At 41.2% G+C, this 26,133-nt stretch overlaps 1 protein-coding gene across 5 annotated transcripts in view; it reads right to left on the bottom strand.

The window, feature by feature from the left end:
* Positions 1 to 16,144: 16,144 nt before the first annotated feature.
* The window catches only part of tln1 (talin 1), a 268,749-nt gene continuing 258,760 nt past the window's right edge, over positions 16,145 to 26,133 (bottom strand). For all 5 annotated transcript variants that reach the window (XM_060820768.1, XM_060820686.1, XM_060820997.1 and 2 more), the window contains 6 exons: positions 24,611 to 24,735; positions 23,384 to 23,509; positions 22,487 to 22,549; positions 22,092 to 22,274; positions 18,194 to 18,322; positions 16,145 to 17,758 (listed from right to left, as the gene is read on the bottom strand). In XM_060820768.1, coding sequence (XP_060676751.1) covers positions 17,627 to 17,758; positions 18,194 to 18,322; positions 22,092 to 22,274; positions 22,487 to 22,549; positions 23,384 to 23,509; positions 24,611 to 24,735 — 758 coding nt within the window. In that variant the 3' untranslated portion in view covers positions 16,145 to 17,626. The remainder of the gene's footprint in view (positions 17,759 to 18,193; positions 18,323 to 22,091; positions 22,275 to 22,486; positions 22,550 to 23,383; positions 23,510 to 24,610; positions 24,736 to 26,133) is intronic.

The raw sequence follows: 26,133 nt of genomic DNA, 5'->3' as shown, positions 1-26,133 counted from the left end.
AGTCATGACAATGAGCATAACAGCTCACAGGCTGATGTAAAGGAGATTTAGATTAGGTTCCCTACAGTGTGGAGACAGGCCCTTTGGCCCAACAAATTCATGCCGACCCTCCAAAGAGACAGGCCCTTCGGCCCAACAAATTCATGCCGACCCTCCAAAGAGTAACACCCCCACCCCCCTTCTAATGCTCCTAACAACTATGGACAATTTAACATAGCCAATTCACCTGACCTGAACATCTTTGGACTGTGGGAGGAAACCGGAGCACCCAGAGGAAACCCACGCAGACATAGGGAGAATGTGCAAACTCCACACAGTCACCTGAGGCTGGAATCAAACCTAGGACCCGAACGCTGTGAGGCAGCAGTGCTAACCACTGAGCGTAAGCAACCGCTATAAATTTATTGAGAAATTCAGAAGGCTGTATCAACAATGGCCAAGGTTAAGTCGAAAGCTGTCACAGTCTTTTTTTTCCCCATAAAATATTACAAATTATTACAATGAGGAGAAAGTGAGGACTGCAGATGCTGAAGATCAGAGCTGAAAATGTGTTGCTGGAAAAGCGCAGCAGGTCAGGCAGCATCCAAGGAGCAGGAGAATCGACGTTTCAGGCATGAGCCCTTCTTCAGGAATGAGGCAACACATTTTCAACAAATTATTACAATGTTAAAGTATTTACAATCCAATAACTGAGTATTCCACTTTATTGGTTTACGTGAGTGTTAATGAGCCATCTCCCACCTTTCTTCAGCATCAGTGAACAAATAGGGTAAACATTTTGAGTCTGATATGATTCTTCCTCACAACTCTCTTTATTTAGTTCTGAGGAAGAGTTGTATTGGACGTGAAATATTCACTTGGGTTTTCTGTCTCCCCAGATGGTACCATACCATTGGAATTTCTTCTGCATTTTCTGTTTTTATTTCAGATTTTCAGCACCTGCAGTACTGTGCTTTAATCCCAACTTCTTTCTGATCAACATATCCTTCTATAATTTCCCATGTGTTATCCAACTTCCTCTTAAACATATACATGTTAGTCATCCCAATTACTCTCTGTGAAGTAAGCTCTACATTATAACCACACCCTGGGCCAATATTTTTCTCCTGAGGTGCCTTTTAGATTTTTTTAATGACTACCTTTTAATTACTACCATGGAATTAATAATGGGGAAATAGGGAAACAATAGATAATTTAAACCAATAATTTACATTAGGCTTCCTGGTGAAGGATATTATAAACATCCTGAGGATAACAGGTAAGCAAGGTGCTGATAGGAGGAAACACCTTGTAACGGACTCTATCACAAGGGACAAACTTATAGGTCTAAAGGTAGACAAGTCACCAGGACCTGATTGCCCACACCATCAGAGGAAGTGGCTGCAAGGATTGTGGTCAAAATATTCCAGAGCTCGCAGGATTCCGGGAGGATTGGTTAACACAGAAAATAGATTCTGAATTAATGTGACTTTCTCAAGTTGGAAAGATGGTACTAATGGATTGCCCCAAGGATCAGTCATAGGGCTTTATTTATTTACTATATTAGTGACTCAGAGGTGGGAGTAGAGTGAGTATATCCAAACATTTCACTCAGCTGATTCCCAGCAGGAAGAGGATTACTTATCATGAATGGCTAAATGGCTTTTATTCATTGTAGGGCGATCTTAATGAAACTTACAAGATTGAAGGGTTCAGCAGGGTAGAGATGAAAAAGGTGTAGATTAGTTTAGATTCCCTTCAGTGTGGAAACAGGCCCTTTGGCCCAACATGTCCACACCGACCCTCCGAAGAGCAACCCACCCAGACCCATTCCCCTACATTTTACCCCTGACTAATCCACCTAACATTACGGACAATTTAGCATGGCCAATTCACCTAACCTGCACATCTTTGGACTGAGAAAGGAACCAGAGCACCTGGTGGAAACCCACGCAGACACAGGGAGAATGTGCAAACTCCACACAGACAGTTGCCCGAGGTGGAATTTTACCCGGGTCCCTGACGCTGTGAGGCAGCAGTGCTAACCACTTAGTCACCATGCCACCCATATTTCCACTTTGGGGAAATCTCCAAGTGAGGGACATAGTTAACAGAATAAGACCGTACATTTTAAAATTGAGACTTGAAGGAATTTCATCTTGGAGGGGAGTGAATTTGGAATACTCTGCCTGATGGAGTTGTGCAGACCAGTCACCTGAAGAAGAAGTGGATGGATTTGTGAAATTTCAGGGAGATGATGGCTGTGCTGTACTGCCAGAAAAAGACTTGGGGTCTGCAGCGGATCAGCCGTGATCTTATTAAATGGTGGGGCAGGCTTGAAGGGTCGAATGGCCTACCCCTGCACCAATTTCTTTTGTTCATATAACTTGTACTTAAAACCCCAATTCAAATCTCTGGCATCAGACCTACTTCGAAATTCTGACGCAATATTGCACAATTATGTGGTAAGCAGAACATGTTTCATTTCAGTGCCAGTGCAATACCAGATATGTAGCCAGTACATGCCAATGATAGACTGATAAACAACTGTACTGACTGTACCCAACCCTCTCATACTTACAAATTGGAAAGGAAGCACTAAATAATGTCATAGAGTCATAGAGATGTACAGCATGGAAGCAGACCCTTTGGACCAACTCGTTCATGCTGACCAGATATCCCAACCCAATCTAGTCCCATTTGTCAGCACCCGGCCCATATCCCTCTCAACCCTTCCTTGTATATATATATATATCCGTACAGATACCTTTCAAATGTTGTAATTATACCAACCTCCACCAATTCCTCTGGCAGTTCATTCCATACACACACCACACTCTGCGTGAAAAAGTTACCCCTTAGATCCCTTTTAAGTCTTTCCCCTCTCACCTTAAACCTATATCCCCTAGTTTTGGTCTCCCCACCTAGGGGAAAGACCTTGTCTATTTACCCTATCCATGCCCCTCAAGATTTTGTAAACGCCTATAAGGTCACCCCTCAGCCTCCGACACTCCAGAGAAAACAGTCCTAGCATATTCAGTCTCTACCCCTAGCTCAAACCCTCCAACCCTGGCAACATCCTCATAAATAATTTCTGAACCATTTCAAGTTTCACAATATCCTTCCTATAGGTGGGAAACCAGAATTGTATGCAATATTCCAAAAGCGGCTTAACCAATGTCCTGTACAGCCACAATACCTCCCAATTCCTATACTCATTGTTCTGACCAATAAAGGAAAACATGCCAAGCACCTTCTTCACTATCCTATTGAGACATGGATAGAGTCAATAGCCAGAGACTTTTCCCCAGGGCAGGATTGACTGCCATGAGGGGCCATAGTTTAAGATGTAAGGAGCAAGGTATAGAGGAGACATCAGAGGTAGGTTCTTTACACAGAGAGTTGTGAATGCATGGAATAAGTTGCCAGTTGTGGTGGTGGAAGCAGAGTCATTGGGGACATTTAAGCAACTGCTGGACATGCACATGGACAGCAATGAATTGAGGGAGCATAGGTCAGGTTATTTTATTTTAGGTTAGGATTAAGCCGCAGCACAACTTCATGGGCTGAAGGGTCTGTTCTGTGGTGTACTTTTCTATGTTCTTTATTCTATGTTCTACCTGTGACTCCACTTTCAAGGAACTATGAACCTGCACTCCAAGGTCTCTTTGTTCAGCAATACTCCCGAGTACCTTACCATTAAGTATGTAAGTCCTGCCCTGATTTGCCTTTCCAAAATGCAACGCCCGACATTTATCTAAATTAAACACCATCTGCCACTCCTCAGCCCATTGGCCCATCTGATCAAGATCCTGTTGTAATCTGAGATAATCTTCTTCGTTGTTGACTACGCCTCCAATTTTGGTGTCCTCAACAAACTTACTAACCACACTTCTTATATTCACATCTAAATTATTTACATAAATGATGAAAAGCAGTGGACCCAGCACTAATCCTTATAATACACCGTTGGTCACAGGCCTCCAGTCTGAAAAGCAACCCTCCACCACCACCCTCTGTCTTCTACCTACAAGCCAGTTCTGTATCCAAAAGGCTAGTTCTCCCTGTATTCTAACCTTGCTAATGAGTCTATCATGAGGAACCTTGTCGAACACCTTTCTGACGTCCATATAGATCACATTCACCATTCTGCCCTCATCAATCCTCTCTGTTACTTCTTCAAGAAACTCAATCAAGTTTGTGCCTCATGATTTCCCATGCACAAAGCCATGCTGACTATCCCTAATCAGTCCTTGCCTTTCCAAATATAGTAAATCCTGTCCCTCAGGATTACCTTCAACAACATTCTCACCACCATATAAAAACTAACTGTGTTAGTCTTATAATAGTGATTGGAAAGGATAAGCTGGATCTAAAAGTTAGTTTTTAAATTGGAGGAAGGCCAATTTTGATGGTATTGGGCAAGAACTTTCAAAAGTTGATCGGGGGTAAAGGTTCGTAGGTAAAAAGGTCAGCCGGAAAATGGAAACCCTTTGAAAATGAGATACTAAGAGCCCAGAGACAGTATGTTCCTGCTAGGGGAAACAGCAATGCTGTTGGAGGACGAGAGAAATTGAAGTTTTGGTCAAGAAAAAGAAGGAAACATATGTCAGGTATAGACAGCAGAGATCAAAAGGACCCCTAAGTGAGTATAAAGGCAGAAGGAGTATACTGAAGAGGGAAATCAGGAGGGCAAAAAGGGGACATGAGATAGCTTTGGCAAATAGGGCTAAGGAAATCCAAAGGGATTCTACAAATATATTAAGGACAAAAGGGTATCTAGGGAGAAAATAGGGCCCCTCAAAGATATGTAAGGCATTCTATGTGTGGAACCGCAGGAAATGGGGGAGACATTAAATCAGTATTTTGCATCAATGTTTACTGTGGAGAAGGATATGGAAGATAGAGAACATGGGGAAATAAATAGTGACATCTTGAAAATATCCGTATTACACAGGAGATGCTGGATGTCTTAAAATCCATAAAGGTAGATAAACCTCCCTGGGATTTGGTCAGGTGTACCCTAGAACCCTGTGGGAAGCTAGGGGAGTGATTGCTGGGCCCCTGGCTGAGATATTTGTATCATCAATAGTTATAGATGAGATGCCGGAAGACTGGAGGTTGGCAAACGTGGTGCCGCTGTTTAAGAAGGGTGGTAAGGAAAAACAAATTGGAAGAGATTTTGCAATTGGGCAGCCCTTGCTGAATACTTGTGAGCCTGAGAGTAGACAGCTAAATGAACACTGAATCAATGAAGTGAACCAGCCAAAAAATGTTGTTCCTTTTAAAAAAACACCCTGTGAATTAAATAAGTATTTGATGAGGTGAATGCTGCAAGACTATAGGAAAGAGCAGGGGAGTGTGACTGACTGAAAAATTGTGAAATGTTTCTGTGTTGTATGGCTCTATGAATATTGAGGGGAATGGTCTCCTCTATTGTGAAATTCCATGGTTGACCCCTCTCCCACCCATTCTAAAGCACTTAAAAATACCAAGTGCAAAATTGCTGTATAAATGTATGTCCTACAATGTTTCAATTTCAAAAGCTTAACATTAGACTTAAAGGATCAGCAACCTTCAGGATTGCAACTATTGCACTACTGTGCCCTATTATAGCTTCTTCAATTAAAGTTATGCAATAAATACTAAAGCAGAGCTCTCATCTCAAAGTTAGCCAACCATTGTAAGGTTTGAAATGAGTAATACATACCAGGAAGACCGCATGTTTGATTTCTGATCTGTCTTAATCCAGCTGGATAGCTGCTGATGTATAACCATTCCAGTATTTCTGGGGTTGTAATGGGAAGTTGATTTTCTGTTCTTAATTGCTACTGAGTGATTATTGTTGGAAAGTGAGACTGCAGCGAGTTGGGAGGGGGGTGGTGGGAGGGGTAATCTTTACTCCCCTCAAAGCAAACAACAGGGTTTTCAGCTGAGAACAGAAGAAAGCTGGAGCGAGGAAAAGATAATTGGTTTTAAAGGAGTTCATAGAACGGAAATATTTGCTGAAAATGAGACCAAGAGATTTGCATCATCTGTTTACATCAGCCTGATGTAAAGCCTTGAGTCAAAGCCCAGGTCAGATCGAATGCCAAACAGTGGGATGTTGGAATTCACATTGTTAGGCTGTGTATATAATACCATACTTGTACAGTTCTTTGACCATTTAAGGCAATTTACCTGCCCTTTGCCGTGGTTGAATTACAGAAGCTAGGATCATAGCCACATTTAGCTTCAAAACAGGCTCTTTTAAAACCATTAATCTAGGGTGGTACAGTGACTAGCACTGCTGCCTCACAGCATGAGCAACCTGGGTTCGATTCCAGCCTTGGGTCACTGTCTGTGTGGAGTTTGCATATTCTCCCTGTGTCTATGTGGGTTTCCTCTGTATGTTCTGATTTAATCCTACCATGTGCAGGGTAGATGAATTGGCCATGCTATTTTGCCCATAGTGTTCATAGAACTGGTCCTCCTGGGAGCAGATATGGTGGAGGCGGAGGAATTGGGAATAAGGGATGGTATTTTTGCAGGAGGTAGGTGGGAAGGGGTGTAATCCAGGTAGCTGTGGGAGTCGGTGGGCATGGGCACCCGTATGGGCCCCAGCTATGCCTATCTTTTTGTTGGCTACGTAGAACAGTCCATCTTCCGTAGTTACACCGGCACCACTCCCCACCTCTTCCTCCGCTACATTGATGACTGCATTGGCACCACCTCGTGCTCTTGCGAGGAGGTTGAGCAATTCATCGACTTCACCAACACATTCTACCCTGACCTTAAATTTAACTGGACCATCTCTGACACCTCCCTCCCCTTCCTGGACCTCTCCATCTCCATTAATGATGACCGACTTGACACCAACATTTTTTACAAACCCACCGACTCCCACAGCTACCTGGATTACACCTCTTCCCACCCAACCTCCTGCAAAAATGCCATCCCGTATTCCCAAATCCTCAGCCTCCGCTGAATCTGCTCCCAGGAGGACCAGTTCCACACAGAACACACCAGATGGCCTTCTTCGTTAGAGACCGCAATTTCCCTTCCCACGTGGTTAAAGATGCCCTCCAACGCATCTCATCCACATCCCACACCTCCGCTCTCAGACCCCACCCCTCCAACTGTAACAAGGACAGAACGCCCCTGGTGCTCACCTTCCACCCTACCAACCTTCGCATAAACCAAATCATCCGCCAATATTTCTGCCACCTCCAAACTGACCCCACCACCAGGGATATATTTCCCTCCCCACCTCTTTCTGTCTTCCGTAAAGACCGTTCCCTCCGTGACTACATGGTCAGGTTCACGCCCCCCGCCTACAACCCACCATCCCATCCTGGCACCTTCCCCTGCCACCACAGGAATTGCAAAACCTGTGCCCACACCTCCTCCCTCACCTCCATCCAAGGCCCTAAAGGAGCCTTCCATATCCATCAAAGTTTTACCTGCACATCCACCAATATCATTTATTGTATCCATTGGGGAGACTGGATGCCTCCTAGCGGAGCGTTTTAGGGAACATCTCTGGGACACCCGCACCAATCAACCACACACCCTGTGGCCCAACATTTCAACTCCCCCTCCCACTCTGCCGAGGACATGAAGGTCCTGGGCCTCCTTCACCGCCGTTCCCTCATCACCAGACGCCTGGAGGAAGAACGCCTCATCTTCCGCCTCAGAACACTTCAACCCCAGGGCATCAGTGTGGACTTCAACAGTTTCCTCATTTCCCCTTCCCCCACCTCACCCCAGTTTCAAACTTCCAGCTCAGCACTGTCCCCATGACTTTCCTACCTGCCTATCTTCTTTTCCACCTATCCACTCCACCCTCCCCCCGGCTCTGACCTATCACCTTCATCCCCTCCCCCACTCACCTATTGTACTCTATGCCACTTTCTCCCCACCCCCACTCCCACCCTCCTCTCATTTATCTCTCCACCCTTCAGGCTCTCTGCCTGTATTCCTGATGAAGGGCTTTTGCCCGAAACGTCGATTTCACTGCTCCCCGGATGCTGCCTGAACTGCTGTGCTATTCCAGCACCACTCCAATCTAGACACTGGTTTCCAGCATCTTCAGTCATTGTTTTTACCTAACCTTTATATTGGACCTGACGTAAGGCGACATCACTAAAATGGCATTTCAATTTGTACCTTTTACTCTCAGCTAAGTTAGCAATCAATGGAGATGAAATCAAAACTAAAACCATCTTCAAACCAGAGGACGATAAACCGTTTAACTCCAAGCACCAGATATTTGAGCAATATCTTCCCCAACCTCATTCTATCAAAACCCTAAAAGTGCAGGCAGGAATGGAAAATCTGGGATCTAATTTGAGATTTCTGGTTATGGAGCTGTCTCCATCTACATGTTATAAAAGCAAAATGCTGCAGATGCTGGAAAACTGACATAAACATGGAAAATGCTGAAGAAACTCAGCAGCTCTGGTAGCATCTGTGCAGAGAGAAACACAGTTAATGTTGACCCAGTTTGACTTCTTCAGATAAGAGTAAAGTGAACACAAGGATGGTGATGGTGGTGGAGGCATAGGGAGAGAAACCTGGGGGAGAGAACTTTAGAAAAATGGCTAACTGATGTAATATGATTTATTTCTGAAGTTGTTGAATTCAGTATCGTGATCTTGAGGCTGTGAAGTGCTTAAGCAGGTGTTGTTCCTCAAGTTTGCTTCATTAGAGCATTGTCGCAAGCTCAGGATAGAAATATTAGCTTGAAAGCAAAGTGGTTTATTAAAAAGGTAAGCAACGTGCAGGTCAGTGGCATTCCTATGGATGAAACACAGGTATTACACAAAGCAAATCCAGTCTGTTCAATGTAAAGAAGAATACATTGTGAGCAGTGAATGCTGGATCGAAACTACAATGAAATGCTATGTCACCTGGAAGGCATGTTTGGGGCCTCGGACAGCCAGGAGGGATGACCTGAATGGGTAAGAGCTACTACTGCATGGGAAGGCAAGCATGGAGGAGTCGATCAGGTGCCATGGAGGGAATGGTTGCTGCAGAATGCTGACAGTGGAGAATAGGGGTGGGTGTTAAGGAGTGGTGTCCTACAGGAAGTAGTAGAAATGGCAGAGGATGATGCTTTAAATGCAGAGGCAAGTGAGGTGGAAAGAGATGACAAGGGGAACCCGATGGTTGTTATGGGAAGGAGGGGAAGGGGCAAGGACAGAAATGCTGGAGATGGATTGGCTGTGGCTAGAGGCCAAAATGGGACAGAATGCTGGGTTGAGGAAAAAGGCAGTTATGCTCTGTGGAACAACTCAGTTGTATCCATAGAAATGACCCTGACTTATTGCCTTCCACTCCAATAAATCTCTTTGCTCTTCTACTAATATTCCTGTCCTATGCCTGTTGCAACGGTCCTGAGGAACAACACATTTTTCACTGAGGTCTCAATATTGAGTTCAATAACTTTAGAAACTGACTGCATTATGTCTGTTCTATATTTTTCCTTTATTCTCTCCCCACATCCTTATAACGATTGGAAAGTGGGAAGCCTTCAAAAATGAGATGATGAAAGTCCAGAGGTAGTATGCTCCTGTTCGGATGAAGATCTACGTGTAGGGAATGCTAGATGACTTAGAAAAATTGAGGAATCCAAAAGGGATTCTACAAACACATTATGAATAAAAGGATAACTAGGGATAGAGTAGGGCATCTTAAAGGCCCCTATGTGAAGAAATGCAGGAGACAAGGGAGAATACTAAACAAATATTTTGCATCAGTGTTTATTGCAAAGAAGGATATGGAAGCTAGAGGACTTGGGGAAATCAATAGTGATATCTTGGAAAATGTCCATATTACAGAGGTGGTGCTGCTGGACGTTTAAAACATATAAAGGTGGATGAAATCCTGTGACCTGATCAGATGTACCCTAGAACTTCATGGGAAGCTAGGGAAGTGATTGCTGGGCCTCTTGCTGAGATATTTGTATCATTGACAGTCACAGATGAGGTGCTGAAGGATGAAGGTTGGCTAGTATTATGCCACAACTTAAGAAACTTGGTAAGGAAAAACCAGGGAACTATACACAAGAGGCCTGACATTAATGATAGGCAAATTGTTGTAGGGAATCCTGAGGGACAGGATGTACATGTATTTAGAAAGGTAAGGACTGATTAGGAATTGTCAACATAGCTTTGAGCTTGGGAAATGGTGTCTCATTAACTTGGGTTTTTGACAAAGGATTGATGAAGGAAGAATGGTGGACGTGAACCATATGGATTTCAGTAAGGCATTCGACAAGGTTCCTCAAGGTAGACTGGTTAACAAGGTTAGATCACGTGGATACAGAACTGGCTTGAAGGAAGAAGACCTCCATGGTGGTGGAGGTTTGCTTTTCAGACGTGAAGCCAGTTACCAGCAATGTGTCACAAGGATCGGTGCTGGGTCCGCTACTTTTTGTCACTTACATAAATAATTTGGATGTGAACATAGTAAGGACAGTTAAGTTTACAGATGATATCAAAATTGGAGATGTGGACAACAAAGGTTACCTTAGAGTACAATGGAATCTTGATCAGATGGGCCAATGGGCTGAGGAACAGCAGATAGAGTTTATTTTAAATGTGAGGTATTGCATTTTGGAAAAACAAGTTAGGGTAGGACACATAGATTTAATGGTAAGGTCCTGGGGTGTGTTGCTGAACAAATAGACCTTGGAGTGCAGGTTCATAGTTCCCTGAATGTAAAGTTGCAGGTAGATAGGATAGTGAAGAATGCTTGCCTTTATTGATCAGCACATTGAGCCACAGAGTTGGGAGGTCATGTTGTGGCTGTACAGGATATTGGTTAGGCCAGTTTTGGGAGTATTGGGTGCAGTCTGGGCTTCCCTACTATAGGAAGAATGTTGTGAAACTTGAAAGGGTTCAGAAAAGATTTACAGGGATGGTGCGAGCTATAAGGAGATGGTGAATAGGTTGGGGTCATTTTCCCTGGAGCATCGGACACTGAGGGGTGACCTTATAGACGTTTATAAATTCAAGAGAAGCCTAGAAAGGATGGGCAGCCAAGGTCTTTTTTCCAAGGTAGAGGAATCCGAAACTAGAAGGCATAGGTTTAGGGTGAGTGAGGAAAGCTTTAAAAGGGACCTAAGGGACAACATTTTCACAGAGTGTGGTGTGCGTATGGAAGTGGAGGAGGCTGGGACAATTTTAAAGTGCATCTGGATGGATATAGGAATAGGAAGGGTTCAGAAGGATATGGGCCAGATACTGGCAAGTGGGACGAGATTAGATCAATTTACGATATCTGGTGGGCATGGACAAGTTGGACCGAAAGATCTGTTTCCGTGCTGTACAGCTCTATGACTGTCTTGTTTGTGTCTTGTTTAATTTACATCAATTTTACATCTTTTCTCCACCATTAACAGCTCCTTTGTCTTTTGTATGGGATCTCTGCCAAAAGTATACAAATATCCACTTTCCAACACCTTTCAATTCTGAAGTCAGCTTACCAGACATGAAACGTTAACTGTGTTTCTCTCTCCACAGTTGCTGCCAGGCCTGTTGAGTTTCTTCAGCACTTTCTGCTTGTTTGGTGTACATTGCCTTAGTTAGGAGGAGGTCAGTTAAACACAACTCTAATTTAATAAATGGTGTGGCATGATGGCACACTGGTTAGCATTGCTGTCTTAGTGCCAGGGACCTGGATTCAATTCCAGTCTTGAGCAACTGGCTGTGGAGTTTGCATGTTTTCCCCAGGTCTTCATGGGTGTCTGCTAAGTGCTCTAAGTTTTCTCCCATTGCCCAAAGACTAAGGGTGGCGGGGTGGGGGGGAAAGAGTTTCTGGGTGGAAAGCTCTTTGGAGGATCAGTGCAGACCTGATGGGCCCACAGAGTTATAACAGAGCAGCAAGTGGTTTGAGTTTGAAAAAGTATGTGAAAATCAACTGTGGTTAATTTTCTTGATCGGAGGAAATTTGAACAGGAGTGGGCAGTTTGGCCCTAGAGTCTGCTCTGTCATTCAATGGGATCATGGCTAGTCCATAACCCACGATTCCACTGATCATGTATCTATCTCTCTCATTTCAGCCTTAAATATATGCAACAACTCTGCCACCATTGCTCTCTGTCGCAGGGAGTTCCAAAGTCATTCAACCTTCAGAAGAAATTCCTCCTCATTGCAATCTTAAATTGGCACCCCTGTATTCCAAGGCTGTCCCATGAAAGGAAACATCCTCCCAGGAGGTAGCTGCCAAGCCCTTTAAGAATGCAATATGGTTCAATGAGATTAATATTTAACTGCCTGACACACTGCTGGCAAGACGCAGAGAGGGAATTATTTAGTCCAGGAGACAGTACTTTCTCCTGGATGCTGTCAATGTTCTGGTACGCTTGCAGTTGCACCCTCCCAAGGAAGCAAATTTCTTAACTCTCATGACTTACATTTTGTGTTGGGGGTTATCCATAAACAAACCATTCCATGACAGAATACACAGGATTTGAATTGCTGTCGTGCCCACAATTGAGAGCTTCTGGTCAGTGGTAATTCCTCAAAATAATGTCATTGAAGATCGAGAGGTGGTGATTAGGCTCCCTTACTCGAGATGGCTGCTGCCTGGTACAAATATTACTTGGGTTAACCAGGCCAACTGTACCGAACACAATCTCCAACTTCACACATGACAAAATATCTCTAAATACACAAATGTATAGGTGATATTTAGAAAATCAGAAGGCTGATATTTGAGAATGAAGGAAGAGTCATAGAGATGAACAGCATGGAAACAGATCCTTCAGTCCAAAACGTCCATGCCAACCAGATATCTCAACCCATTCTAGTCCCACCTGCCAGCACCCAGCTCATATCCCTCCAAACCCTTCCTATTCCTATACCCATCCAAATGCCTCTGAGATGTTGCAATTGCACCAGCCTCCACCACCACCTCTGGTAGCTCATTCCATACACATACCACCCTCTGTGTGAAACAGTTGCCCCTTAGGTCTCTTTTATATCTTTCCCCTCTCACCCTAAACCTATGCCCTCTAGTTCTGGATCCCCAACCCCAGGGAAAATACTTTGTCTATTTATCCTATCCATGCCCCTCATAATTTTGTAAACCTTTATAAGGTCACCCCTCAGCCTCCAACGCTCCAGGGAGAACAGCTCCAGCCTGTTCAGCCTCTCTCTATAGCTCAAATCCTCCAAACCTGGCAACATTCTTGTAAATCTTCTCTGAACCCTTTCAATTTTCACAACATCTTTCCGATAGGAAGGAGACCAGAACTGCACGCAATATTCCAACAGTGGCCTAACTGATGCCCTGTACAGTCACAACATGACCTCCCAACTCCTGTACTCAATACTCTGACCAGTAAAGGAAAGCATACCAAATGCATTCTTCACTGTTCTATCCATCTGTGACTCTACTTTCAAAGAGCTATGAACCTGCACTCCAAGGTCTCTTTATTCAGCAACCCTCCCTAGGACCTTACCATTAAGTGTATAAGTCCTGCTAAGATTTGCTTTCCCAAAATGCAGCACCTAGTATTTATCTGAATTAAACTCCATCTGCCACTTCTCAGCCCATTGGCCCATCTGGTCAAGATCCTATTGTAATCTGAAGTAACCTTCTTCGCTGTCCACTACACCTCCAATTTTGGTGTCATCTGCAAACTTCCTAACTGTACCTCTTATGCTCACATCCAAATCATTTATGTAAATGACAAAATGTAGTGGACCCAGCATTGATCCTTGTAGCACTCTACTGATCACAGGCCTCCAGTCTGAAAAACAACCCTCCACCACCACCATGTGTCTTCTACCTTTGAGCCAGTTCTGTATCCAAATGTCTAGTTCTTCCTGTATTCGGAGAGATCTAACCTTGCTAATCAGTCTCCAATGGGGAACCTTGTCAAATACTTTACTGAAGTCCATATAGATCACATCTACTACTCTGCCCTCATGAATCTTCTTTGTTACTTCCTCAAAAAAACTCAATCAAGTTTGAGAGACATGATTTCCCACAAACAAAGTCATGTTGACTACCCCTAATCAGTCCTTGCCTTTCCAAATACATGTACATCGTGTCCCTCAGAATTCCCTCCAACAACTTGCCCACCATGGAGGTCAGGCTCACCGGTCTATAGTTCCCTGGCTTGTCCTTACCACCCTTCTTATACAGTGGCACCACATTTGCCAACCTCCAGTCTTCTGGCACCTCACCAGTGACTATTGATGATACAAATATGTCAGCAAGAGACCCTGCAATCACTTCCCTAGCTTCCTACAGAGTTCTAGGGTACATCTCATCAGGTCCTGTGGTTTTATCCACCTTTACCCATTTCAACACATCCAGAACTTCCTCCTCTGTAATATGGGCATTTTGCAAGATGTCACCATCTATTTCCCCACAGTCTATATCTTCCAACTCCTTTTCCACAGTAAATACTGATGCAAAATACTTATTTAATATCTCTCCCATTTTCTGTGGCTCCACACAAAAGCTGCCTTGCTGATCTTTGAGGGGCCTTATCTCTCCCTAGTTACCCTTTTGTCCTTAATGCATTTGTAAAAACCCTTTGGATTTTCCTTAATTCTCTTTTCCAAAGCTCTCATGTCCCATTTTTGCACTCCTGATTTCCCTCTTAAGTATACTCCTACTTCCTTTATACTCTTCTAGGGATTCACTCGATCTATCCTGTCTATACCTAACATATGCTTCCTTCTTAACCAAACTCTCAATTTCTTTAGTCATCCAGCATTCCCTATACCTACCAGCCTTTCCTTTCACCCTGACAGGAATATACTTTCTCTGGATTCTTGTTATCTCATTTCTGAAGGCTTCCCATTTTCCATCCGTCCCTTTACCTGCGAACATCTGCCCCCAATCAGCTTTCGAAAGTTGTTGCCCAATACCATCAAAATTGGCCTTTCTCCAAATTAGAAATTCAACTTTAAATCTAAAGAATTATGGTCACTGGCCCCAAAGTGCACCCCCCCCCCCCCCCCCCCCCGCCCCCCCCATGACACCTCAGTCACCTGCCCTGCCTTATTTCAGAGACTGAAGGGTTAATAGTCTCCTTATTAGAGAACGGATGTTCTGGCTTTGCAGGGAGTTCAACAGATGGTTACCAGACTAATTCCTGGGATTGCACGTCTGACATATTAAACGTCAGTTCGGACTATATTCACTGGAATTTAGAAGAGTGATGGTGGTGATCACATAGAAAGCTATAAAATTCTAACTGAATTAGACAAGGTATGCAGGAACTATGTTCCTGATGACTGGGGAGTCCTGAACCATGGGCACAGTTTAAGGATACAGTGTAGGCCATTTAGGACTGAGAAAATAGTGGTGAACCTATGGAATTCTCTGACACAGGAAGTGGTTGTGCCCAAAATATTGAATGTTTTCAATAAAGAGTTAGATACAGTTCTTAGTGCTAAAGGGATCGAAAGGTGAGAAAGCAGGAACAGATACTGAATTGGATGATCAGCAATAATCATACTGAATGGTGGAGTACGCTCAAAGGACTGAATGGCCTACTCCTGTTCCTATTTTCTATGTTAATGGAAATAAATAATATAATACTACCTATGTGGTGGTGGTGAAGCCCGATGTTTGTCTATTGACCAGACGTGGCACCAAACTAGGTGGATACCAGAGGCAGCGGTATGAGGCCCTTAAGTGGGCATTCATTGCTTGAGGTTTGATACAAAGACACTGTTTATTCCTGATGAAGGGCTTATGCCCGAAACGTCGATTTCGCTGCTCCTTGGATGCTGCCTGAACTGCTGTGCTCTTCCAGCACCACTAATCCAGAATCTGGTTTCCAGCATCTGCAGTCATTGTTTTTACCTACAAAGACACTGTGTACAGTACAGAGTACCAAGATGGATAGACAAGACAAAATTATTGAAACGTGCATTATTGATAAGGGGTTGATTTTTACTGGCCATTGAAAACAGAAGCTATTAATGAACTCAATTCTATTAGCATTCATACGTTCCAGTTTTAGTCTAGAAGAGGATTCTACATTAGTACATTTTAAACAGATCACATTAAAAGCATAGTTAAATGAAAGGAAATAAATTTTAAAACAATAGTAGGAACAGTCTGAATAAACAGGCCCTAATGTTAAGTATCTCAGGGACCTTCTTAACCAAAGTAGTAAAATAAAGTTGAAAAATGCACAAAGTCCAAACCATAGTGGAAACCGACTTTATTAACCAAATAAATTGTAAAATAAAAACAAGTAGCCATCAAAAGTATTGGAAAGTTGGTACTCATCACCTGTTATTAGAAGCAAGTTGTATCAAAATAAAGTGATATTTAAAGGCAATGGAGCATAAGTAACAAGTTATATTTGCAGGAATAACATGAATGAGGCAAATTCTGCAAACTAGATATAGAAATAGACTTGGTATTTGAAGAATCCTAGAGAGGCCTAAAATGCGTGTTTCCAGGAACCATAGAAAAATGATGCATAATTGCCTAAAAATTCCCATTAATGCAGAATGTAAACTTGATCACCAGAACACAGATCTGAGTCGAAAGATGCACACCATTAAGTGCGTATATTAATTTATGTTATTGCAATTAAGAAGTCCACTTACTTAACAAACAAATACAAGCACTTGTATGTAATATGCTAAAACAAGAGAATGTGAAGGCTTATGCAAGGGACCACATAGAACACAAAGCTAGTTGAATGACAGCAATTAAAAATTGAAGGAGCATCTTCATTGTTTTTGTTAAACTGCTAAATATGTCCCACTGAGCTTGCAGTTCAAATGGTTTAAGTTGTTAAATGTTATTGTCTGGTATTATATTAATTATAGGCAACACCTATTATGTTTTAAAAAACAGAAATTTTTGGAGCACAACAAATTTTGAACTTGCACTCTTTTAATGGAAAAAAAAATCCAATCTTTCCTGGAAACACAGCAGTTTTAAAGGCCTGAAGTAGATTAAACAAGCACTGTCTGACTGTAAGGCACCCTGCTGAAATACTGTCTAATTCATGTACATCTGGTTAAAAAATAGAAAGATAGAAAGTAACATTAATTTCCCCCAAAACACAGTATTTCCGACCCAATTTAAGGCAATATTACTATTATAGGGAGTATTTTTCCATTATGGAATTTTAATGATATGTATCATCTAGTCACCGTGGAGTTTAGCATTCATGAATGTGACGTACTGTTTCAGTTGTCCCGTTTATTAACTCCCTGTTTGAACTGGCTTTAAACCATTCACTACTGGGACACACAGCTCTTCTGCAACATCTTTGGAATAATCAAATATACCTTCTGACTCCATGTACTTAAAAAAAGATATCATACACAGGCTTTACAGCAAATTTGCATCAATACTGCAACCATACATTGCATTTCTCATACCAGTGCTGATGCACATGCAGATACTAATCGTTCTGTTCTGTGCTCAAGAGCAAATATAACATGTTTAACATGATTGAACATGTGCAGAACAAATTTTTATAGGATAAAGAAAAACATAGCAAGTGAATCGCCTATTGCACCGTTAGCATACAAATTGCAAAATTACAAAAGAACTTATTGTATGACATTTTAAAAAGAATCTGGCCGCACTTTGATTTATTTAGCTCAAATCTTAAGCTGTAGATGCCTGGCCGAGATTAGCTGTTAGCTGTTTTAGTAGATTGCAATTAATTTTCCTCTTTGTCACAAAGTTCTGAAGGAAGGAATTTATATTGCTGCTGCCGAATTTGCGCTAGTTTCTTACGGGCATCTTCAAGTTCTCTCTCCTTTCGCAGCATTTCTTCCTGGGCTGCAATAATCTGTTCAAGAAAGAGACAAACAAAATTCCTATTAATACATCGTAGTAACGTCACAGAAAGATGCAATTTTAAATTACTCAGTTCTCAGGAGGTGGATATTTGCTGGCAAGGATGCATTGACTGGCCATTCCTCCTTGACAACGTGATGACAACATGCTCATTGCAATGTTGTTATCGAGGAACATTAAGAGACTGTCAATCATGCTGGTGTGACAATGGAATCAGTCATAGGCCCCACTGGAAAAGCACAGCAGATTTCTTTTCCAAAAGGACACTGGTGACCATTGGATATTTAATATAGTCTGGCTGCTTCCTTTGTATTTGTAACTTTATTGAACTGAATTCAAATTCTAGAAACTTCATGAAGGAGTCTGAATGAATGGACTTTGATTTGCTGGTCCAGTAGCACCTTCCCAGCTTAATTTATTCACTCACCTGCGCAATACCACCGACCATCTTACTCTTCACCACAACATTCTCCTCCTCTTGCTCATTGAATGCTGCAGCCTTCTGCGCAGCCTTCACCAGGTTGTCAGATGCTCTCTTCACAGCATTACCTGCAGTCTACAAAAAAAGGTGCAGACTAAGAGTCAAAATGAAAATACTTGCACAACACTATCTACAGGTTGGGGCAACATTGGGAGAACTTCTGCCTATGGACTTCCACAGTAAAATCTCTACTCCTGAACAATAATTATAATTAGCGGAAATAAACTGGCATTAAAACTACTGGTAATGCAAAATGTTATCCTGCAAAATCATATTCTAAAACCAAATGTCAAAACATAAGCATTCAATGAACATACTTTAGAAGCAGCAGATCATTCAGCCCCTCAAGCCTGCTCTGTCATTTATGATTATGGCTGTTTTGATGAACTTTAAATCAACAGTTCCACCTAACCCACAGAAAGTTAAGCAAGGGCTTGAAAGAGTAATTTTTTCAAGGCTGAGATAGACAGATTTTTTAATCAGTAAGGGAACTGAGGATTGAATTTTAGGGGAAAAGGCAGGAAAGTGGAGTTGAGGATTATCAGATCAGCTATGATCTCATTGAATGGTGGAGCAGACTAAATGGGCCAAGTAGCCTACTTCTGCCCTTTTTTCATAGGGGCTTTAACTATCATCAGAATAGTTAAATTAATTCATTGGTTTCCAAGGTAACTGGGATTTCACATGAAGAACTCAAAATTTCCAAGTGCTTGGTAGCATTGAGAGATTTTGGCTAATGATAGAATTTGAAAAAGAATTGCATGTTGGGACACCCTGAACTTCTTGGCTTTCCTCTCCTGAGAGGGACTAAATAGTAGAACACACTCTTACACCTTGCTGTAGCACCATTCTCTTGAATGCCCTTATTCAAGTGACAACGTATCAAATGGTAATCTAAACACTGATTGCCAACAAACCACTCTAAAAAGAGCTCAGTCCTTGCACTAATAACAGTCACTGATCAGAAACAGGAAACTCAAACTAATTAGTTCCTAGCTTGAGGACATTGAGGTTAATTTCAGCACTCCATTCCACTTTGATGTTGCCAGTCCATAACAGAGCATAGACTCAATGTCAAACTGGACCTTTCTATACAATATACTGTACAATACCATGCTGACTATCTCTATTCAAATGATGGTTCTCCAAGTAATAATAAATCCGGTCTCTCAGAATCCTCTCCAATGATTTGACTACCACAGACGTAAGACTGTCTGGATACAGAACTGGCTGGCCCACAGGAGACAGAGTAGATGGAAAATATTCAGCCTGGAGCTTGGTTCCACAGGGATCTGTTCTGGGATCTCTGCTCTGCGATTTTTATAAATGACTTGGATGAGGAAGCAGAAGGGTGGGTTAGTGAATTTGCCGATGACACAAAGGTTGGAGGATTGGTGGATAGTGTGGAGGGCTGTTGTAAGTTGCTATAGGACATTTGCAGGATGCAGAACTGGGCAGGTAAGTGGCAGATGGAGTTCAACCTGGACAAGTGTGAAGTCATTTATTTTGGAAGGTTGAATTTGAATGCAGAAAACAGGGCTAAAGGCAGGATTCTTGGCAATGTGAAGGAACAGAAGGATCTTGGGGTCCATTTCCATAGATTCCTCAAAGTTGCCACCCACGTTGATAGGGTTGTTAGGCGGCGTATTGCGTGTTGGCTTTCATTAGCAAGAGGATTGAATTTAAGAGCCGTGAGATGATGCTACAGCTGTATATAGCCCTGGTTAGACCATACTTGGCATCTTGTGTTCAGTTCTAGTCGCCTCAATATAGGAATGATGTGGAAACTTTAGAGGGGGTGTAAAGGAGATATACCAGGATGCTGCCTGGATTGAAGGACTAAGGATTTTCTCAATGGAGCGAAGAGGAGTGAGAGGCGACTTGATAGAAGCATACAAGCTGATCAGATGCATAGATAGAGTGAATAGTCAGAGACCTCCCACCCCAGAAATGGCTATCACGGGTGTGGGGGGGGGGGGGGGGGGTTTAACTTTTAAGGTAATTGGAGGAAGAGTTAGGAGAGATGTCAAAGGTTGGTTCTTTACGCAGAGTGGTGGGTGCACTGCCAGTGGTGGTAGTAGAGTTAAATACATTTGGGAATTTAAGTGACTCTTGGATAGGCACATGGAAGATGGTAAAATGAAGGGTATGCAGGTTAACTTGATCTTAGAGTGGGATAAAAGGTTGGCACAACATCAAGGGCCAAAGGGCCTGTACTGCGCTGTTCTATGATCTACGAAAAACGATGGGGTCCTGAAAAGTGAATATAGGGAGTTAAGTTGAAACTAAAAGGCAGATGAACAGAGTAGTAATCTCAGGATTGTGGCACAGTGGATCAGCACTGCTGCCTCACAGCACCAGGGACCTAGGTTCAATTCCACCCCCAGTCTGTGTGGAGTTTGCACATTCTCTCCATGCCTGTGTGTGTTTTTCACTGGGTGCTCTGGTTTCCTCCAACAATCCAAGGATATGCAGGTTAGGTGTTCAGAGATGTGCAGGTTGGATGGATTCGTCATGGACAATGCAGGGGAATGGGTCCGGGTGGGATGCTTTTTGGGGTGGGCCTGTTGAACCAAATGGCCTGTGTCCACACTTTAGGGATTCTATGAATACAATATTTCTGTCACTAAAGGACAATATGCTAACATTAAGTAGAAGTGCTGTGTATTGTTTTACAATATCCAAAAGTAAAAAGTAGGACATTTCATAAACACAGGCCAAACTTTAATGGAAATGTTTCTCACTTGACTAATTCATTGAACAGATTGATTAAATATTTTAGAACAAAAACATAGAAAATAAAAAAGCATGAAAAAGGACAAAATTAAATAATGATATGGAATCATGGATTATTCAAGTACTGAAAAATAATTTGATTAAAACGAAAGCCAAAAGTTTAAAGGAAATCTCGAGTATATTCAGAGAAAAATCAAGTCACAGGCTTCCCTTTTATAAAAGGCAAATAAACAAATTAGTGTGGCCACCATCAGTAGTTAAGTGAACAATAATTGATGTACTTTTCCTACATATTTAAGATATCTATTTATTTCTATTCTACTTGAATGGAGCTGCACTAAAATGTTTTTGCTACTAAGTGTTGAAGCTTATCCACAATTTCAGTAAACATTTGTTATCATGTTTTGTTGAAATCCTGCATAATTTATTTCTCATTTGGAAGATATTATTTCTCACTTCCTTCTATCTATAATTTCCAAGCTTGGTGTCATACCTATTAGAACGACATAGAACAGTAAAGCACAGGAACACGCTCTTCAGCCCACCATGTCTGTGTCAGCCACGATGCCATTCTAAACTAATCCCATTTGCTCGTACACCGTCCATATCCTTCTATTCCTCACCTGTTAACGTGTCTGGCTATTCTTGCACTTTCCCTTTCTATCTACAAGGAAGAACTGACTGAACTTCGCCAAAGTTATTACGTAGTTCCTCATCTGATATTCTTAATACAAAATATTCTCTTGCTTTGATTTTTGAAAGTGGGTCACAAATTTAGTAAACAAATATTCAAAATGATGTTACAACAAAATGGATTCTCACACACAACACAATAATTGTGGCCACATCCAAATGGCTGTGACTCATTTACAAAAATGAACAAGCTTTTGTTTTTGCACCTCCATTATTGTATCCGCAATGATCCTGCACTGTTTAACCATGTCTGCTCTGTTAGAAATACAATAGAATATTAGTCTCTGCTCATCCTTTATGATGAGAGAGAAGTAGGGAGCAGAAAATGTGTGTGTCAATTGTATTTGCAGATGTGATTTCTTTTTAAACTTTTTCTTGCATAAATTTGTTCACATGATAGATACACATTAGATACCTGGAGTCTCCTCATGGCCTCGGAATCTTGATCAGCTTTCACTTTGCAGGCCACTAAAAGTTGAGCTGTGGATGCTGCCACCTGTTTGGCTGAAGAGATCAGCTTCTCCTCACTGGCGTGACCCTGAACTGCTGCATTAGCCGCCTCACACAAACTACTTGTAGCAGCAGCAACCATTCGAGCCTACAGGAAGAGGAGTTTTATTTAGGTTGAAAAAGAAATTCAAATTTGCATAATCTGTTCAAAATCAAAAACTTATTTTAATTTAAAAATTACAACAAAATGCAATATTGTCTCATTGTTTTGTAAAAATTATAGCGAGTCAGGAGACCTAATAATTAATGCTTAAGTTGATTACATTGGAAGTGGAGAAGACGGTATCTTATTGTACTCACTGCTGAAATGAGGCCTTGGGACCACTGGCCATCATCCACTGCATTTGCTGGTACAGCTCCAACCTATGGTGGAAAAGAAATACTTCTTGAAGTTTTTAAAATCAACCTGGTCAGACATATCGTGACATATCCCTGTGGAAGGTTCGACTTGAATCAAGATCTCTGGCAGGACACTAGCATCGTCATTAGAGCCCTCACACTCCAACATGTGCCATGCTTTTATTTAGATTCATCACCTTACAATGAAACAACTTACTCAGGTGAGCACATTTAAGTAAAGTTGATGAAAAATAATACCCTTTCTGAATAAAGGGGGAGGAATAGAAAGCACATTAACTATTGTAACAAGACTAGTTGTTAAAGTAGTTTACTGATCCCAAAACAAATCTGGGATGGATTGATCCTAATACCAGCTGTTGAAATGAAACTATTTTACACATTACTAAATTGATACAAAGTTACACTGTGGTTTTATATGAAGAATATTTTACATGCTTTCTTGAAAATATTACTTGGCGTTTAAAACAATTTCCTCCCATTTTTATCATTTCAATCTTGTGCTGACACTTGTGTTTTTTTCCACAGGCATTATCAAATTGACTTGAAAGCAGGCACTGATGCATTGAGGAAAACTCATTAAATACAGGTTGTTCTGCTATAACGCGACAGCTATATTCCTCAATGCCATTGCGCTATAAAAAAATCATACTATGGAAAACCACTATAGAAAATCGTGTTGTAGAAGATTGCTATAGAAAATCGCTATACCCATTCAGCAGAAAGTTTGTGTTATCCAAACAACGCCCACAATTGGTTAATCATGCCATAGCCAATTCACACTGACAAAACGCACGTTAATGCAGAACTAACTTAATGTGGCACAGAGTTACTTCTTACCTTGCCTTGTGCCACGAGCTCTCTTTGAGCAGCAGATGCAGCTTTCACGAGGGCACTGGTTGCTGCTGCGATTGACTTGGCTGCTTCTAGGATCTGTTCTTCAAAGTTAAGACTTTCATCTGCTTGCTGTTGGACAAAGAAAATTACAAAAGATTAGATGCGAATGGAAATATATTGTAAAGACACAATATTAATTGGCAATACACTGTCACATCAAGAATTCAACTCATTTTGTTTGAGTTAAGAGTAGCTGAGGAATTTGGTGAACTTGTGCCAAAATGTAAACTAGTCATGTAAACGAAACTTCAGTAGATTGCATTCTACAGTATACTATAAACGTGTTAGATAAAAAGTTGAGTAGAAAACATGAAAAATAAATTCTAGGTTTTCTAATACACAAATAAAAAACAAAATGTTGTAAAGTCAAGAAACTGTACAAATATGTTTGATATATAGTTGAGTTTTAGTTAACAACCTAATATAGCAAACATATCAGACAGTCTCTTGTAACATTATTTGTATAGTGAAAGGTTTTGGTCACAAAATATTGATTATTCTATATACATATTTGTTGCTGAAATAATCCACTATGTAGAAATTGTATCTGGAGTTACGCTTAAGTCAGAACATTTACATCAGACTTCATACAAAGGCTAAAAAGCTTCTGTAATATCCAGGTCATAAGAATTACAGGCTTGAATAGTTTGAATGAGATCAATTTCAATTACTGAGCAGTCGGTCTCCTGCACTGTCAGTACATTCCAATCTCTTCAGTTTTTGAATTCTTGGTTATAAAGATCCTCAGGTTCACTGCAAATGTGCAAGTCTCAACAGCAAATGTAAGAGGTTATCAGATTATAGGGAATGGTAGGGTTAGATCCAGTCCAGTAGTTTCCTAACTTCCATGTATTTACTTGGAGTTCTCTCACTAGATAAAGATCACAATATCAAGGTCAACTCTAGCATCCTTGATACAATCCCAGCTGAAGTCCACTAGCTCAAAAGATTGTGAATCAAACTCTATTTACGCAGCCCAACTTCGCATTGAATACATTCATTATATCAGCAGTAGATCAACATAATGACTTCAAAACAAAATTACCAGGAAAATCTCATTTACTCGAATAATGTACTATTCCACGTAGCAGTAAATCACTGACTAGATCAATAAACTCAGGAAAAAAAACATAATGCGGTTTTTGTTTCATTATATGGATATTTTTTCACCTTGGGTTTAGCTCTTGGTTTCAGCTGTTCAAGTTTCTTGGCAGCTGCCTCAATAGCTGCAGCAGCTCTCAGCAACTCATTCTCAGCAATAACTGTTGGATCTTCAGGATTCACCCATTCTGTGCCTAACAAATGTGAGGGAAAAAGCAAAAATTGATCAACCAAGAGCAATTTCTTAAATAATTTTCTTGTAATGTTTGCCACGTTCAATAACCTCCTCTATATTTGCGTGCATATTGCGACTGGCCTGATTAATAATTCTCCAAGAAAATACAATGGTCATCCAAAACGGTCCGCGCTGTATTTAGTACTACAACCTGGCATTGACCAGCTTTGGCAGCAGCATTCTAAATAGCATGGAACTAGAGTCCCAGAGACATGGGTAATCTGCATTACGAGACATCAGTGAAGGGCTGGTAGACAAAACTGAAATTCAAGATCATAACTCAATTTCTATCCAGTATTGTGCACAGATCACATGATAAAAAAATGCAGAAAGTGTTCAAGTTAATCCATATATACAAGGCTCAAGGCTATTACTTTTACCATTTGCAAAAATCTGGAGCATAAAATAGAAACTATCCTTGCCAGTTTTTGTCTGAGAAAGTTCATCCTATTTATTGGAATACAATAAACAATTGAAGGCAATAATTTAATAATCAATCCAAATAATTATAGAATCAATGAAAAGGCTGCTTTTTCAATGCCTATAAAAGATTAAAAAAACTAAATAGAACATAATTGCTAGACTGTGGCTGGTTAATATGAATCATAGAAAACTCAGTACAGATTTGCCAGAACCCACAACTAAGGCAAACTCTCCAGCACATTATTATCTACTTCAGCACATATTTTCCTCCAGAATTTTGTGGCTTCAATAGGTTCACTGAAAAAATCCATATAAAGTCAGTTAGACATGTAGATCTCTAAAATGACGACATCATTACAAATTGTTCACCAACATATCTTGGAAAGCTATCCATAAACTATCAAATTATCAGTCTTAAAATTTATCACATTAATTCAGTGCAAAGGAATTTCTGGTGTATAAATTTCCTTCCTCTGTGTTTTGAACTACTGCACAACAGTGAGATGTTAATTTTGTTACTTTGGAGTGTACCCAACCCAATTCCTTCACTTTGCCAAAATGAATGCCTGATGTAGAAGTACATTTAGTTCACAAAAAGTTGAGTTAAAATTAAAGATGTCAGATTGTTTTATTTAATGTGCTTGTTCAAATATAAAAATGAAACTGCAACAATGAAGGATTTCCTGAACAGAGGATCAACTAACCAACTCAAACAAAAAATATAATGTTATTGTAGAATTTGAGTCCAAGATAGCTCTTCTTTGGAACCTGAAGATGATTGCCAGCATCTGAAGAACTTAACCGAAATGATCAGTAATAAAATTAAAGATTAATTTAGATCATTAGATCAATTATCTAATCACTCCCTTTTGCTTTTTTTTGGTTGGGGGAGGGTGGGTGAAGAGGGAAAGAACATTGGTCAGGGCAGGAGCAT

Source organism: Hemiscyllium ocellatum, chromosome 1 (assembly GCF_020745735.1).
Source record: "Hemiscyllium ocellatum isolate sHemOce1 chromosome 1, sHemOce1.pat.X.cur, whole genome shotgun sequence".
Classification (NCBI taxonomy): domain Eukaryota; kingdom Metazoa; phylum Chordata; class Chondrichthyes; order Orectolobiformes; family Hemiscylliidae; genus Hemiscyllium; species Hemiscyllium ocellatum.
Note: the sequence above shows the minus strand (reverse complement) of the source record. Positions and strands in the feature narration are given on the sequence as shown.